This window comes from Vipera ursinii (assembly GCF_947247035.1).
Source record: "Vipera ursinii genome assembly, chromosome: 2".
Classification (NCBI taxonomy): domain Eukaryota; kingdom Metazoa; phylum Chordata; class Lepidosauria; order Squamata; family Viperidae; genus Vipera; species Vipera ursinii.
The window spans coordinates 265975204-265992793 of record NC_139513.1 but is presented as its reverse complement, the minus strand read 5'-3'; the positions used below and the strand labels follow the sequence as shown (position 1 = coordinate 265992793).

The 17590-nt window shown below is 37.2% G+C and overlaps 1 protein-coding gene across 1 annotated transcript; it reads right to left on the bottom strand.

The window, feature by feature from the left end:
• Positions 1 to 4901: 4901 nt before the first annotated feature.
• On the bottom strand, positions 4902 to 17570 carry CENPK (centromere protein K; the record flags this gene model as incomplete). The annotated part of the gene is made up of 10 exons (XM_083351172.1): positions 4902 to 5186; positions 7736 to 7789; positions 10666 to 10798; positions 11314 to 11412; positions 11492 to 11574; positions 13063 to 13109; positions 15301 to 15373; positions 16342 to 16398; positions 16901 to 17038; positions 17556 to 17570. The coding sequence occupies 10 exons, from the start codon at positions 17568 to 17570 to the stop codon at positions 5028 to 5030; spliced, it is 858 nt and encodes a 285-aa protein (XP_083207298.1). The 3' UTR covers positions 4902 to 5027.
• Positions 17571 to 17590: the final 20 nt, after the last annotated feature.

Here is a 17590-nt window from a genome sequence, read left to right as displayed (position 1 = left end):
TCTCCCATTAAGTATCAATTCATGGGGATTATTTTTCTGAATGTGAATGATTTTGTGACTTATTTAGAATTTTGGCAGTGACATTGCTGGATGATCTTTTCACCAAATGGCTAACAGCTTAACTCCTTGCCAGCCAGCCAGAATTCCCCTGTGTTCTTTTAGCATAAGAAAGGATATTATAACATTGGAGAAACATGAGGAATTGATTGAAAAGGAAATGATTTATTATAAATAGTAAAGGTCTCAAGTTGCTGCTCATATATATCAAGAATCTCAACAGTCATCTAGATTAATTTGCATTTAAAGTATGTCTGTAAGAAACAGCTTCCAGAACTGTTTAAATGAGTGCTAAATTACAATAGAAATACCACCAAAATTACATTTTTCTTGGCTTACTGTAATCTTAAAGCTCATTTGGAAGCACCTGCAAATTGTATTCCTTGCCAAAAAGAGAAGGCCAGATTAAATTTCATTTGACATAATATATTTTGTAAAATACAGAATTTGAAAAGTTTTATAAACAAAAGTTTCTGGAACTATGGCTGATTATAATTATGGGTAGATCTGCCTGCCGAGGGTCCTTGGAATGTTATTTATTTAATCTGGAAACAATTTGAACTAAGACAGAATACTAAAGTTATCTGAGATTAGAAGAGAGGCAAGTACAGTGTTTTAAACAATGAATTACTCAGCTGGGTTTCAGTAACAAAACACAAAGTTATGATCAGTTGCAGAAATAAGAGTTCTACCACTAAAAGGATTCAAATTAATTTGTCTGTAAGAAATGGTAGCGATGAAGAAATAAATGAAGGTATGGCACACAAGTAATATTCTTCAGGTAATAATCCTCCGTGCCATAGCTGATATGATTGAAAGTTAAATCTTCCCTGCTCAGTAATCATGCTGAAGTTTTAATCAGTCCATTTATTGTTTCATTTGCACAAATCAAAAATCTATCTGGTGCCTCCAAATTATTATTTACCTGTCTATTCTGTCAATCACATACTCTATCTGGTTTATAAATTTATAAAAGTTAGCAAGGCCATAAGATATTAAAATTAGCTCAAAAGGGAGATCAGTAGCAGCTTTACCCTGACATCAGATGGATGTGGCAGCTGCAGGTAGACGGATTATTTGAGGAAATGCTCATTCAGAATGGTTCAAATCCAACTCACCTGGAGCTTTAATGGTCATTTCTGAAATGTGTATTTTGTCAGAATCTGTTGGATTACAGATTTAATCTTCCTCATCAAGTTTTGTTATAGTGCATGCATCTGAAGAGTGCTGTGCTTGGCTATTTTAACTAATGTTTCAGTTACCTTGGGTGACCTGGAGCTATGATTAAACTGCTACTGATCATAACCTGATCAAGATCACATAACAAGCATCATAGGAAAGATGAAGCCAGAGATAACCTGATGGAAAGTAGATTTAAAAGTTTACTATATTAAAAAAAGGACTAAAATATCTTGTTTTACATAACCAGAACCCGGTAAATTCCAAGGCCCCACTTTAATGCTAGAGCTTTCTTGAAGTGTGTGGCCTTTATAGCATGGGTTGCTTGGGAAAAAAAGACTCTGTACACTACTGGAATACATTACCTATTAAGACATTATTAATACATTATCTGGGCTGAAGTGTATTGCAAGAATTTTAACGTATACACAATGCATAAAATATTACTTCATATATAATATACGATATAAAGCTAACAAAGAAATAATATTCTATGGAAATGGGGATTATACAATAATGGATTTGCTGAACTACATATTGATAGAAATACTTTTAAAAGTGATCAAGCCTTAAAATACTATCAAGCTTAAACCAGCTGAAAAGCAGCAATGTTCTCGAGTTACAGCTAAAATGACATTATATCCTTGCTTATTCTACTATATATTGTCTAGCTTCTGATTTTCCATTCTTTGATTGTTTATAGATTCTAATTTTTCACTATTGTTGCTTTATCAGAAGATATGTGTATTGACTACAAAATTAGATTTGGGAATGGTCTAATTCAGAACTTCTATCAGTTTAGACTGAACAATTTTCCTTTAATTTATTCAACTTCAGAGCAAGATTTGTAAATATGGGTAAATACTTCTGTCTAGTATAGGAGAAAAACAAATAGTTGTTCCTTTTTTGTTTTTCAGCAACATTGAAATCAGTTTCATTGAAACTATGTCAACAAAAATCAGTTTTATTGAAATCTGACTGATTAAAAATGATCTGTAAACTTCTTGCTCTGGAAGAGAGTATTAAACGTGTTGAAATTTGAAGTCAACATCTCCAAAGTACAAAATATCCATCCCAAATTTCAGGTATAGGCCAAGAAAGTTCTTTTTGTAATGAAGATGCCCTTTCTTTAAAGGCACTGATTTTCTTGGATGTTGAGCAGAATTAGGAGTGAATCTTTCGGTCTTACACATTTCTATCATAAATACTGTATGATGTGAAAATTACAGGCATATCCCAAATAATGAAATAATTGGCAGAATTATTTAGAACAGGATCATAGGATTAAACAGGATCAAAATTACAGGCATATCCTAAATAATTGACAGAATTATTTAGAACAGGATCATATTAAAGTGAAAATCAATTTTCATCAGAAATCACAGATTGGTTAGTACTGGGCTTCATTAAAATCACTGCTATACCCATATTCAATATATGAAGAAATTTAGGTCAAAATATTCTACATTCCAGTACTTTGCCTGGAGTTTGGGACGAAAACAAGAAGTATGAATATACTGTTGTATTTATTTATTTATTTATTTAATTGAATTTGTATACCGCCCTATTCCCGTAGGACTCAGGGCGGTTTACAGGGCAGTTAAAACCATGAAATACAAAAAATTAAAATCAATTAAAACAATTAAATTAAATTCAAGCCCCAAAAGTAAATCTAAAACCCAATTAAATTAAAAACCCCACAGTCTGGGCCAAACAGCTCAAAGAGCCAAGTTTTCAGGTCCCGGCGAAATGAGCGAAGGTCAGGGGCAGCCCTATGTTCCGTGGGTAGTTGGTTCCATAGGGCAGGCGCACCCACAGACAACACCCTTCCCCTGGGAATAACCAGCTGGCATTCATTAACCGGCGGTACCCTGAGAAGGCCCTCCCTGTGGGAGCGCACAGGATGATGGGAAGGTGATGCCAGCAGCAGGTGTTCCCTTAGATCAGGGATCTTCAAACTCAGCCCTTTTATGACTCGTGGACTTCAACTCCCAGAATTCCTCAGCCAGGCATGCTGGCTGAGGAATTCTGGGAGTTGAAGTCCACGACTCATAAAAGGGCCAAGTTTGAAGACCCCTGCCTTAGATAGTCCGGACCCAAGCCATTTAGGGTTTTATAGGTCATTACCAGTATTGTTTGAAATGTTCCAAGTGTCTTTATTTATAAAAAACAAATCAACCAGCATAATGTCTTAAGAATATATTAGATAATAGCAAATAGTTCCATTCCTGATGTTGGCTGAAACTAGCTGAAGGATAGACGGGACGGAATCAGTTAGACATTTTTTAGTAATGGCACTTATTGTTTCAGACATCAGAAAATTATACTGCTTTTTAAAACTCATTACAGGGCAAGTAGTTCAAAGGTAATTCACAGCTTATATTACTATTCCTATGGTCTCTTTAAGTTGTGCTTTCTTTAAGATGGGCTGTTAAATGCAAAAAATGTATCCTGTGCTTGTGCTTTACAGTGAGCTCCTGTTACTCGTCCCAGCTTCTGCCCACCTAGCAGTTCGAAAGCACGTAAAAATGCAAGTAGAAAAATAGGGACCACTACGGTGGGAAGGTAACAGCGTTCCGTGCGCCTTTGGCGTCTAGTCATGCCGGCCACATGACCACGGAGACGTCCTCGGACAAGCGCTGGCTCTTCGGCTTTGAAACGGAGATAAGCACCGGCCCCTAGAGTCGGAAACGACTAGCACGCATGTGCGGGGGAACCTTTACCTTTTACCTTTAGTTGTATTCATAACAATGTGGGTTGCACCAAAGTAGATCTACTGCTGCTTAAATAGTCTCCTAATCCAATTTTCTTTTAATATGAATTATAGGTAGCAGACTATATTATCTATTTTTATGTCATGGGATAAAACCAAGGAAACATTGCTCCTTTGCATCTCTGTTCTGTATGACAAAACATTTGAAATAAGTTGCACTTTGTTTAATGAGAATATACTAAAATGAGCCATGGAGTATGTTTTTTAAAACATTCTTTTCCCTCAGACAATTCAGATCAGTGTTTCTCAACCTTATCAGCGTTAAGATATGTAGACTTCAACTAAAACTATCTAAAATTTGCTGAAGGTGAGAAACACTGCTTTTGATATTGGTACAGGTAGTTCCTGACTTACATCCACTTGTTTAGTGACGGTTCAAAGTTACAAAATTGAAAAAAAATATGACTGGTTTTCACACTTTCAACTGTTGCAGCATCCCCATAGTCACATGATCAAAATCTGGGCAGTTGGCAACTGTCATGTATTTATGACAGTTGCACTGTCCAGGACTCATGCAATTACCATTTGTAACCTTCCCAGCCAGCAAAGTCAAAGTCAATGGGGGAAGCCAAATTTCCTTAATGACCACATGATTCACTGCAGGATTGTTCTTTCATATATTTTCTTACAAAATCATGCATGTATAATCTTATTTAGAAGTCAATGTTTTGTTTCTCCCACCATTTCGTTTCTTTTGAACAGATGCTCAGGTTTGACGTTTGATTATAGAATTAATGGAAAGCTAGTCAAACTACTTATCTAAAATAACCCTTTAATCTGATCTCTTAAGAAAGCCAATAGTTTTTAGAATACAAACATTATTTACTAACAGCAATAAAACATAAAAAGGAATTGTGACAATCACAAACTTTTAAAAAGAATCTGTAGATACTAGTTTACAAAAATATTGTAGGATTCTGCCTGAAAAACATGAAGTATTTCCAGTTAATATTCTCCGATTAAAGTTTTTTTTAGTTAACTCTGTTCTGCTGATCAACCTTCATCTTAAAATATCTTGCTATTGGTGAAAATTTTCCAGACGTATCTTGTTTGGATCTTCCGGGTGTCTCAATGCAATCCCATATCTCAGCAGAAGCTCAATGTAAGGTGACCAAAATGAATCACTGATTGTTATATATGGATCATGTGGAATGTTTACCAGTTTATTGATGAGACTCTGGAAAGAGAATGTGTTGCAATATGTCAGATTTTAGTCCTCAAAATATGAAATTGAGATGAAAAATTTCAAAAAACATAACTATATTTTCCAATTTATATTGTATAGAACGAACCTGTTTTACATTTCTTAATATAATCACATCAAGAATACTTCAGAAACCACCAATAGACTTCTACAATCACATGGAATCAGCAAATCCCAAAGGGGAAAATGGTATCCCATTCAAAACTAAAGATGAAACATATCCCATGTTGAGAGCTATTCAAACATCTACAGTCACTAAGTCTTATCAGGGGAACATTTTGATGGTCGTGAAGCACTACTCCAGACATGTCAAACACAAGGCCCGGGGGCCGGATCCGGCCCGCAAAGTGGTTTCATCTGGCCCGCGAAGCCATCCTGGAAACAGTGAGGGAATGGCCCCCGCTGCCTTGGCCCTGGCCCAGAGACCCTCCTTCTGCCAGAGACCCTCAGATCTGTCCCACTCCTGCCCAGGCCCCCATAGGCACCCTTGATGCGAACGATGTAGAGCTGGCCATGCCCACCCAGCAGGCCATACGCACTCTAGCCATGCCCACCCAGTAGGCCACACCCACCCAGGCCACACCCACCCGGCCCCCTGAGGGCAACCGCAATGCTGATGCGGCCCTCAATGAAATTGAGTTTGACACCCCTGCACTACTCCCATTCTACCTGCACCAAAGACCATTAAAGAGTAGAACCAAAGCTGTTTCGCTATTGTGTTTTGGCCTGAAACCTGACTGAAGGTGATCTAGATAATTTCCTCCAAAGAGCTCTAAAACGGCAGCCCAACCACAATCTCAACCACATTCCCTAAACAGAGGAGGCAGAAGATTGAAGAAAATTTGTCCAGTGCAGTTAGGTCCAGAAAAGGGCTCTTAAGGGACATGCAGCCGTTTCCCTCCAGAAGCAAGGATCACCCCTCTTTGAATAAACTAAGTTTTCATAGTTCCATCCACCTTCACATTGCTGCTACCATAGATAGAAACAGCTAAGCGTTACAATTTTAGGATGTAGGAACAACTATCCCATATGCCATAGAAATACAGGTGGTCCTAGAATGGAGCCTACCCATTAAGGTTGCAAGTTGTGATGGTCATGAAGTGAGATAGCCTCATTAACGTAAGTAACTTACAGATTTTATCACTCTCATTTCAGGCATGTGATAAATTTACCAAATGAGGTGGTTAAATGGGAGATTGGAAGGCAGAGATGGTGAGTTTAGTTTCAGCATCTGATTGGAGGGAGAAGAAGGGAGAAAAAGCAACAAGTCTATCCCACCAAGCTCTTTTTTTCTAATTCTTTTTTCTTCACTGTAGAAATGTGGGTTTGGGAGGAAGGAGCTAAGGAAAGAAAAGATTTAGGGAAGATTGTCCTGGAGCTGCTGCTTTGCTCGCAGGGGGTTGGTTTCTCTCAAATCGAGCAAGAACAGGAGGGGCTTGTAGTCTCTTGATTGCCAGCTGATCAGGGCAGAAAGCAGCCGCCATTTCTTCAAGGAATTGTTGGCTCATGAAAAATGGCAGTCACTTCCGGGAACCAGCCACGCCTGCGTGGCTGGTTCCCGGAAGTGACTGCCATTTTTCATGAGCCAACAATTCCTTGAAGAAATGGCGGCTGCTTTCTGCCCTGATCAGCTGGCAATCAAGAGACTACAAGCCCCTCCTGTTCTTGCTCGATTTGAGAGAAACCAGCCCTACTTGAGGTCCATAGATCTTCAAAACATAAGTGTGTAATGGGTGAGGGGTGTGTGGGAAGCAGGCACATATGATCCCTGTGAGGTGGGAGGAAGACACAGTAGTGTCCCTGTGATCAGTCATAAGGGTGAATGACAATGGGGGGGTGTTGTAGTGGCCATTACTTTGACACAGGATGGCATATAGCTTCTTGGGGGAGGGGGCATCTGTTATAACTTTGAACAGCCATTAAATGACCAGTCCTATCTTGAAGATTCCTGTAGCATGGTAATGGCTAGTCCTACTTTACCAGTAACACCAAATTAATGTTATTTTTCATAATATTTTGATGTGAGACATTTCAACAGTAGCTCAATTATTTGTCATTCAAAACTAGGAGAGCTTTTAAAACAGATGCAAATGCCAAAATAGTAAACATTTTAGCTTGAAATAGGCAATGCATGATAAAAATGTAAAAAGATGTATCTCTAAATTGGGTCCATTTAAAGCTTCAGTTTAGCTAGTAAGTTTCCAAATGTAATCCCATTTTCAATTGGAATTAAATTTAATAACCTACTTCAAATACACTATATGCAATAGCACATTTATTCCTGAAAAGCATTAATGAGCACCAAACAAGTTATCTATAGGTGTACTAGTAAGTATGAGGAACGAGTTGCTTATCCCTGTTTGAAATGAAAAGAAATTATAAGGAAGCATGCAATTGGGATTCCACAGTAAGTTTTGGATACAAAAACTCAACTTTCTAAGATAGTAATCATTAATCTAGAACTCAGCTATGCTGAACCATAGTTATTAGCACTGTTAGTCAGTACAGTCTAACTTTCTTACCTCTAAAATTTCATGTAATGATATGAACTGCACGTCTTCCTCTTTTGATGAATGCTAAAGTAAGTAAAAGACTACATGTTTTTATATGTAAAAACACATTTACAATGTAAAACAGCATTTCAATGATAGATATGAATTTATGTTTAGAATGCATTTGTTTATCTTTAGACTTAAACTTGTATTTATCTACAGCTAGTAATACCAGAATATAGATAGGAATGTGTGCCACATTTCAAAGAATATTGTATGAAGAAGATATCCTTTCATATGGTCACATAACTTATACTGTACAAAATATTTGAAAGGGGTGCTTTGCAATAGATGGAAATTGTCTATTGGGAACAGTTCTTGGCCATCTCTGCATGCACATAGCTACTTTGCTTCACTTTCAGGTCTGAAGAGCTGGGATTCAAAGATTCAATACAAAGAGATCTGAGATCACATGCTGGGAAATCTATATACTGCTTCTGTATTCTGTTGGACAATAGAAATACAAATAAATCATCGTCCCCATTTAAACATTCATCTATCTCTTTTCTATCCAACTCCAAATCTGAGTTGTTATCAAAATTCGATGTGGTTTCTTATCTTGGTAAAATTCAGCTAGAGATTGCCCAAGTACAGTCTTGTCCAGATTCGCTGGTATTTGAGGATATATCTTACCCAAGGAGGAATCCTTGACAATGCCAGCTTTTAACATACAAGGAAGTTTTGAATATGAACCATCATTTAGGAACATTAAACTTTTATTTCTGATAATTATTTAAAGATGTACTGGTAGTCTTGCCAGAATTAATGGATTGAGAAAAAGGCTCTTTGCACTGTACTGGCCCTATTTTTCCCCATCAATATTTAATACTTCTATAGCAGACATGTCAAACTCACGACATCACGTGATGTCACGCAACATATCGGAGCTTTTTTGCCATTGCCGGCAATGGGGTGGGCGTGGCTTACTGATGATGCATCCAGCCTGCGGGCCAGCAGTTTGACACCCCTGTTCTATAGGATACCTGGATGTTTTATTGACCATACAGCATGTCTGTCAAAGAAAATATAAATTTACCTATAGCTTTCTGTTTCCCCGAAAATAAGCCCATTCTGAAAAAAAAAGACCTATCCTCATTTTTGGGACTGGGCCTAATATAAGCCTTAACCCCCCAAAATAAACCCTAATTAGGACCCCGCCCACTTCATCCCATGTCACTGCCGCAATGGGGCAGATGGGGGAGGGGGTGGAGCTGCCCCATGCGCCCCACATTTGCTTCCTTCAGGGTCTCCCCTAGCCAGGCCATTCCTTGCTGGCGAGATATTTTTTTTTTGAGAGAAGTTGGAAAGTCTGACTGAACTTTTTTTAGTCTCACAAACTCTGTTTCCCTGCAGCAGGAGAAACCTGCCAGAGCTGGAAAGCAGGTTAGTGTTGAACTTTTTGCTTTCAGGAGAAGCAGCAAGAATGGAGAAGGGAAACAAGGGGCGATGCAGGGTGGCAAGCAAGTGCTCTTGTCTGCATCGCTGTGTGGAGCCGCTCCGCTCCCTGTTTTCTTCAGTGGCGGCCATGGAGGGAGGCGGTGGGGGACGCTTGTGCCGCCCAGTTATGGCGCAAGCCATGGGAGAGTTAGGGGAGAAGGTGGCGGGTGCCACCGGTGAGGTGAACTGTGGTGCAAAGCGTGATGAAAGCCCCTCCAATGGTGCAGTGGAGTCTTTCGCCATCGGGTCCGAAATGGTGGGGGACTGCGCCTACCCTGCCCATCCTCCGTAGCATGGCAGTCTGGCTCAGGAGGGGAGTGAAAGGAAGGTCGCCTAACAAGGAATGGCCTGGCTGGGGGGGGGGCCTGGAGGAAGTGGGTGCGGGGCACATGGGACAGCTCCACCCTCTCCCCCACCTGCTTCGTCTCATTGTGGCAGCGGTCCGATGTGCTGTGCAGAGTGGGCCAGCAGTCATGCAGTCTACTGCTGGATGGGGTTGTTGGTGCTGCTGCTGCTGCGACGTAAATATCACAAAAAATATAAGACACCTTCTGAAAATAAGACCTAATGCCTCTTTTGGATGCAAAAATAATAGAAGACCGGGTCTTACTTTCAGGGAAACACGGTAACAGTCATACAATAAATTACAAAAGAAAGCTATACAGTTTAAAAAACAAAAATTCAAAGATTAGTTTTCAACAATTATAATTCTCTCTCAAAATATTGTAGAAATTTGCTTCTGCCTAAGTACATCTGATATAGATTCTGAGCCTGTGCGTATCAGACTTATGCCAGACTGGGTTTGAATAGAAATTTGCTCAGCTCTGTGACAAACCTCTGAATCTACAATGCATATTCCTAATGACAAATAGTGCTAACCCGGCTACTCATTTTGATAGCCTGTAACAGTCGCTATTGATATATAACATTAACATACTAGGAGTTGCATTGGTTACCAATATGTTCAGATGCAGTTCAAAGTCCTGGTTATCACCATAAATTCTATGTGGCTTGGAGCCATATAGTATCTTAGTATCTTTGAGATTGCCTGTTTTGTGTAGAATCTGCAAATATTTTTCATGCACAAGGAGTGATGGATGAGTTTCCCTCCCAATTAAGATGTGCAACAGAAGAGAGAATTCTCTATAGGAGGTCCCATTTTTTGGAACAACCTGCATTCAAAAGTGAAAATGGCACCTTTCCCCGCAATTTTCCATGAGATTGTTAAAATTGCCTTAGGATTTTAGAGAATACTGTAGAATAAAGAGTTAAGTTAGGAATATGGCGCCATCTACTGTACTATTGTATTGTGATATTAAGTTTATTATACATTATATTATTCTATTTTTATGCTATGTGCGCTACTTCAGGTCTACTGGAATTGAAAAGGTATGACTGTCATAAATAAATAAATTCATAAATATCAAAACCAAGATTTTAATATGAAAATGCAATAAACCTGCCCTTTTCTTTTTTGCAGTTCCGCTATCTTCAGGAAGTGGGAAATGCTCATCAAGGAAATCTCCTAAAGCATTCAAAATATCTTCCTTATAAGCTCTTATTTTCAGCATTTTACTTTTCAGTTCCTGAAAGGCTCTAAGATATGAAAAAAAAAAAGATTATGGACTTTTTAAAAAAAATAGTGGTAACAATTTATAAATGTGCTTATAACAAACAAACAAACAAACAAACAAATAAATAAATAAAACAGAGTTGCTGTATTAGTGAGATAGGTAGCATGGAAATTTAATAAATAAATCACAATGCAATTAAATAAACATTAATTAACAGCATGTAGGTGTATCAACTTCTCTACATTCAAATTAATATGGAAGATGAAAGTCCAAACATCATAGCAAAATAACACTGTAGAAATAGCCCAACACATTACTTGAGTGCTCAATAATAACTCACAAAGATATCTTAGGAACAAAAATATTAAGAATAACCCATGCTTATAGATTAGGGTGATAAAGCTTTGCCAAAAGCATAATTCTAGATTAAATTTGGGTTTGAATGACAGTCACTTATTAGTGGCATGGATGTTAATACTCAATTATCCAAAGAAATTGATACTGCAGTTTGATTCATTTTAAATTAAGTTGGAATACCTTTTTTCAGAAAAATCTACTACGTGATTGCTCATTCTTTCCACTGTTTGGTTGAGACATTCTATAAGCTGTTCCTGCTCCTCCAACCATTTTTGTTCCCTTTGAAGATAATATGAGAAGCATAAATAGCTAGTTCAGATTTTTCAGAATTGCAAAACAGTTTCAGCACAATCTATACCTTATAAAATCTTCCTTTAGTTTTTTGTTCTTTGCATTAACTGTTGATAGCACCATTTCAAGTTCGTGGTTTAATTTCTGCAACTAAAAACAAAAGAAATGTATATTCAAATTATCATGCTATCAAAATCATTGTTTTTCCAGTATAGAATTATTTGCTTAGATAAGCTGTGTGAAATATATTAGGCTTATACTTCAAATTTGCAGATTCTAAATTAAAAATGGAAAAAATTATATCCGTATAGAGAATGGATATTTTTAAAAAAACTATTGCTATCCAGTATTCTGGGATACATTATTAGTTTTTAATGTAAATACTTTGATTTAATTCAGGATAAAATATTGTGATTTTTATTTTATGAATCCATAGCGAAATGAAACGATGAACAATAACATAACAATGATACCATAGCCAACTCTTTCTGCTATTTCCTGAATGAGGGACTGAGAGGCGGCAGAACCATCATGATAACTGTAAAAAGCAATGGACATAATGGAAGTGGAAGGTAGAGTTATTGACTGAAGAGCAAGTCTGTTGTCTACATACCATCTACTCCTAGAGCTTATTTATAAGCTGAATGCTACGTCAGCTAACCTAGAGGTGCTAATTATTGGACTTTGTTGGAGAACAATGGGCTAACTTGGTTTGCTGAGACTAGAAGGGATACAAGTCTCTCTATGTCAGGGCTGTGAAACTGCCGGCCCATGGGCTGGATGTGTCATGCCGAAACCGTGCCCACCCCATTGCCGGCAATGGGGGAAAAGACAGGATATGTCACGTCACTTTGACACCCCTGCTCTAGGTATTTGAACTGACAAATCAGGAGCAGCACCAAGCTTTACTTTCAGAACAGATATGTTGAGCCACCAGCAGTTGTTCAGCTTGATTGTTGCTACCTATCAGGCTTCTCTGAACGAGGCAATGGTGAGTCATTCTCTCTCTCTCTCTCTCTCTCTCTCTCTCTCTCTCTCTCTCTCTCTCACACACACACACACACACACACACACACATATATACAACACACACAAACATACACACACATTTCACAATTTTAGCTCTTCTCTTGGCAGAAGACTCAAAGAACCAGATCAGTGAGATTAGAATCTTTTTTGTGGATTAATAACTGATTGCCCAGCACAGTGAAAAGATAGCATGGATTTTAAATTGTTGTACAAATAACTTTGCATCACTGCAACTTTTCTTAATGTGACATCCTAGTCAGCAATGTAAACAGTTGCTTCAGGTGGGCAACAAAAATTAGAATTTTATTTCAAATTCAACATCCTGACTTTAATCATAATTACAATTTCTTAACCTGGTGCCTTCCAGATATGGTGGACTTTATCTACAATCCTACTTTAAGATGATCAAAATTTTCTAGATCCATCTTAACACACTCCAACTACTTAATTCTAATTGATTTTTCTACCATATCACATAGTATACAGCATATTTGTTTAAACAAGAGTCTACAATGGACTTCTTCTTAGGGAGACTTGGCTATAGGTTCCTATAATTACTCCTAAAATAATAATTTTACAAAGTTGCAGCCATCTCTTTAACATACATACCTGGTCTCTTCCTAATGCTACTAGGACATCTGGATTTGTAGTAATTACTGAAAAAGAGAATATGTCAGATTTTTTAAAAAATGTTTTTGAAACTTATTTTATTTGTCTGTCTGCCCGTCTGTCCATCCATCCATTAAGTCAGTGTTGACTCCTGTGACTGCCTGTACAAGTTCCTATAGTTTTCTTAGCAAGATTTTTGTGGAAGTGGCTTGCTATTGCTTGCTTTATATCAGACATGTCAAACACAAGGCCTGGGGGCCGGATGCGGCCCACGAAGTGGTTTCATGTGGCCCGCGAAGCCATCCTGGAAACAGTGAGGGAACGGCCCCCACTGCCTTGGCCCTGGCCCAGAGACCCTCCTTCTGCCAGAGACCCTCAGATCTGTCCCACTCCTCCCCAGGCCCCCATAGGCACTCTTGATGCAAACGATGTAGAGCTGGCCACGCCAACCCAGTAGGCCATTCACACTCTAGCCACGCCCACCCGGCCCCCGGAGGGCAACCGCAATGCTGATGCGGCCCTCAATGAAATTGAGTTTGACACCCTTGCTTTATATGGATGAGAGCGAGTGACTTCTCTAAGGTGGGCCAGCTGGCTTTGTGCCTAAAGTGGGACTAAAACTGATTTCTACTCTGATGTCTTAATCATTCTACCAAACTGGCTCTCTAACACATTATTATCTGATTGAATCAATAACTCTTTGTTGCATTAGTACCTACATAAAATAGTTATTCAATTAAAGATGAATTTATGTATTTATATTTATGGAAAATCAGTTGAACAAAACAATAGAATAAATCAATTAAAGAAAATCAGATCAAAAATTCTTAACGTTTCTGCATTTTGAAACACAGTTATTAGTATAGGCAGAGTATGTATAACTCACTATAATTTTAAGTAAATATGAAACACCATTTAGGGGAAGTGTTTTATTACCTATTATTTTCTTTCAGGATTGATTATGAAAAAAAGATACTGTTGTTAGGAAACATCATCTAAAAGAGGATTTTTCTTTCTGTCAAAAGCTTGGAAAGAGTCAAGTGGAAGAAACAGGCAATCAATCATCTACGATCACTCCTTGTTATTATTCACAGATCTTGCTATACTTGCCAGAAAGTTCTGATAACAGTGACTATTTGTTTGGAAACATCTCAAGCTATTATCTTCCATTCCACAAGCTGCATTGATTACCAATTTGTTGAATAAAATTCAAGGTGCTGGTTTGATTTTAAAGTTCTATAATGGCACAGGACCAGATTATTTGAAGGGTCACCCCTTCCCAATTACATTTATCTGTCCCATTAGTCAGATAGGGGCGAACATACTGAGAGACCCCAAAAGAGCTCCATGACAGGGCCCAGGTGGCCTGCCTTTCCTGGAAGGTGAGATTAGCCCTATCTTTGTTAGCCTTCCATACCAGAAGGCCCTTAAAACATGTTTTTTTCACCAGCCTTGGGTTCCCAGGGAGAACCTGCAAAGTAGCTAGATGCGATTAAATAATGTTTGTTCTCTTGCTTTCTTGGGTTTTATTTGATTATTTATTTAATGTTTACATTTATTTTATTTTTTATTGTTTGTATTTATTACAGAGTTCTTAACTGAGTCACATGTTTATGAGATAGGCAGCTATATAAATATTCTAAATAAAAAATATTGTAATCTGTTTTACACATTTACTTGTTTGACAGGACATGAACGGAAAGAAATCCAACTGCTCAATTTAAATTCTCTCATTGATTACAGATTACTTAAAACTCAAAAACAAGATGTCAAAATAGTTAAATGCTATCAAAAATAGCACAAAAAATGAAACATCTTCCACTTTAGTACAGAGCAGGTCACTGAATACAAGGCATGACTGGGGGAAGGAGATTATTACTGAGAGTGTCAATGTTAATGTACTATTTCATTGCTAACAAAAACAAAGACAAAAATAGAGAAGAATTGGATTTCCAAAGGAACTAAGAATAAGGAATACTGTAGTGTCTTAAATTTGCTCATCAAAGAGAAAAGGAGGCCTAAAATAAAGAGAATATATACGATACAATATGGTACAATACCTATTTTATTTATTAAATTTATTGGCCAACATATTACACAATATGATACAACAGATAAAAGCTGTGGCACTAATTTAGTACAATTATGATATATTCTATAGAAGGTACAGTTGTATATTCTATACTTCAGATTTTATAACTTTGTATATAATTCAATCCAAATAAAAAAAAACCTTACTTTCTGGCTCTCTTTTTTGCCATTGGTTAAATTCAGCTGACAGAGCCTTGAATCGTTTCGTTAACAATGAAAGCTGTCAAATATAGCAAATTTAAACATTATCACAATATGTATTTATTTTTTATTTATTTATGCATTTTGTAGGTCACCCTTCTCTCTATCAAGCAAATTTGGGTGACTATTTTTATATACAGTGCTTGAAATAAAGTTTCAAAACTATCCCAGGTGAAGCATGAGACTAAGAAGCATAATTCCCCCCATAATATTCATGTTCAGGCAAAATTTATGCTCTCAGAACAAAGTTAAAATATACTTGTATGACCTTTACAGCTGCTCATGTATTGCTAAACTATAGTTTCAGCAGCATATCAATATGACGTTGGTAACTCAGCAAAATCATAGAATTAGAAGGGGCCATTCAGGTCACCAAGTCAAATCCTACGCTCAGACCTAGAATACAAATTAAATAATCTCCAACAGATAGCTGCCAACTGTTTGGTACCTAGTTATTTCTCTGTATACAGCAAATTCTAGCAGTGCTTAGGTTCCCTACTTCATAAAAAGATAATGTTTGCTTTTAACCTGGAACTATTGTATTCCAGAAGACAGGTGTTTTTATAAAAAATAATAATTATAATTTATGTATATGGCAATTTATTCTTTTGTTAAAAGTTTACTTGATCTATATTCTACCTTTCATGCCGGAGCTCAAGATAGCATATATAGTACTCCCTCTTTTTGCTTTTTCCCCATGACAACTACTTTTGTGGATGACAATGGACCAAAACTTTCTACTGGTAGTCCAACACCTTTGCTATCATACCATGCTATCAATGCATTATACTGTGAAGCTACATTTTAACCAATGAAACAAATTTTGCAAAATTTCCACAGTAATCTACCAATTTGCATCAATGATATATTCAATCCATATTGTCCTATTTTCTGACATTCTTGAGTAACACAAATCCCATTTCCCCAATTAGTCTTTTGACAAGGTTTCATTGCTTAGAAAACTTACTTCTGAAACTTCACTCTTACCTTGAGATCTGAAACTGGAAGAGGTTCAACACTTTGAAGAGATAATTTGGTATGGCACTTTAAAGGAGAAAGGGATATAAAAAATTAAATGTAAGCTTATAGTAATAACGCATATTCTTAAATCTACTTTAAAAGGTTTATTATTTAAGATACAGATGTTTGATCAATAATTTAACTCCTATTGAGATTAAATACAAAACATTTTTAAAATAATCATGTCTAAGAATTATCTATTTATTAAATAGATTTATATTATATAATGCTTAGTTTTAAAAATATTCCTAATATTAAAATAACTTTAAGATACAATCAACTTTTATTTATAATTTATTCCATAGCCATTATGTTAAAAATAATGTGAGAATTAACACTTTGATTAGTTTTTCCAAAAGGTTTTTTTTGGAATGTTTATTTGTATCTTAAAGTTAATGATTTTTTTGTAATGATGGTAAAGTTCATCTTTCTGCTTAGGCTGAGGAAGAAAGAAGGAAATTAACAGCAAACTTTCAGATGCATAGCTTCATTTATCTCATAAATACTTGCAATTATTGCTTATTACCTCCTCCACTTGTTTCCATATTTCTTCACATTCTTCTAAGAGTTGTTCTTTGGAATCTTCTGACTCTAACAACATGCTAGGTGATCTTGAACACACATCTTGCTTATCTGAAGAAAAGTTGTTGGCAGGTTTCTCAGCCTAGGAACAGTATTATTTGTATATATTGTTGACATAAAAGGAGTTTGTAACTAAAAGCAGAGCATAAAACAGTTTAAGCAAAACCAGCATCCACATCAACAGTTGATACCAAAGTATATATTTACTTTATTTTTTAAAAAAAAACCAAGTGCAAAAAAAGCGTTAAAGAAGATACGACAAAGAAAAATATAATTATAAACAGTACTGCTGCAGTCCTTTAGAGCACCTAAGGCCTTCTACTGTTGTTGAATCATAGCTCCCCGCAGCCTTATCCCAAGTGACCAGGGCTGCCAGATGTGGTTCAGCAACATCTGGAAGACCACACGTTCCCCTAACCTTCCCGGACAGACTACCGTTTCTCAGAAACCAGACATTCTGTTGCAACCTTTTCAAGTGAAACGGATGGAAGCGTTCGTGCCGCTTCTACCGTTGCTATTCTACCCGGAGATGCACCGCCTCCCAGCCGACATTACCATAGCAATAGCTCTGCTCCCTCCTTCTTCCCTTTTCGCCTCACCTGGAACTCCGACATCGAGGAGGTTTTCTCGCGTC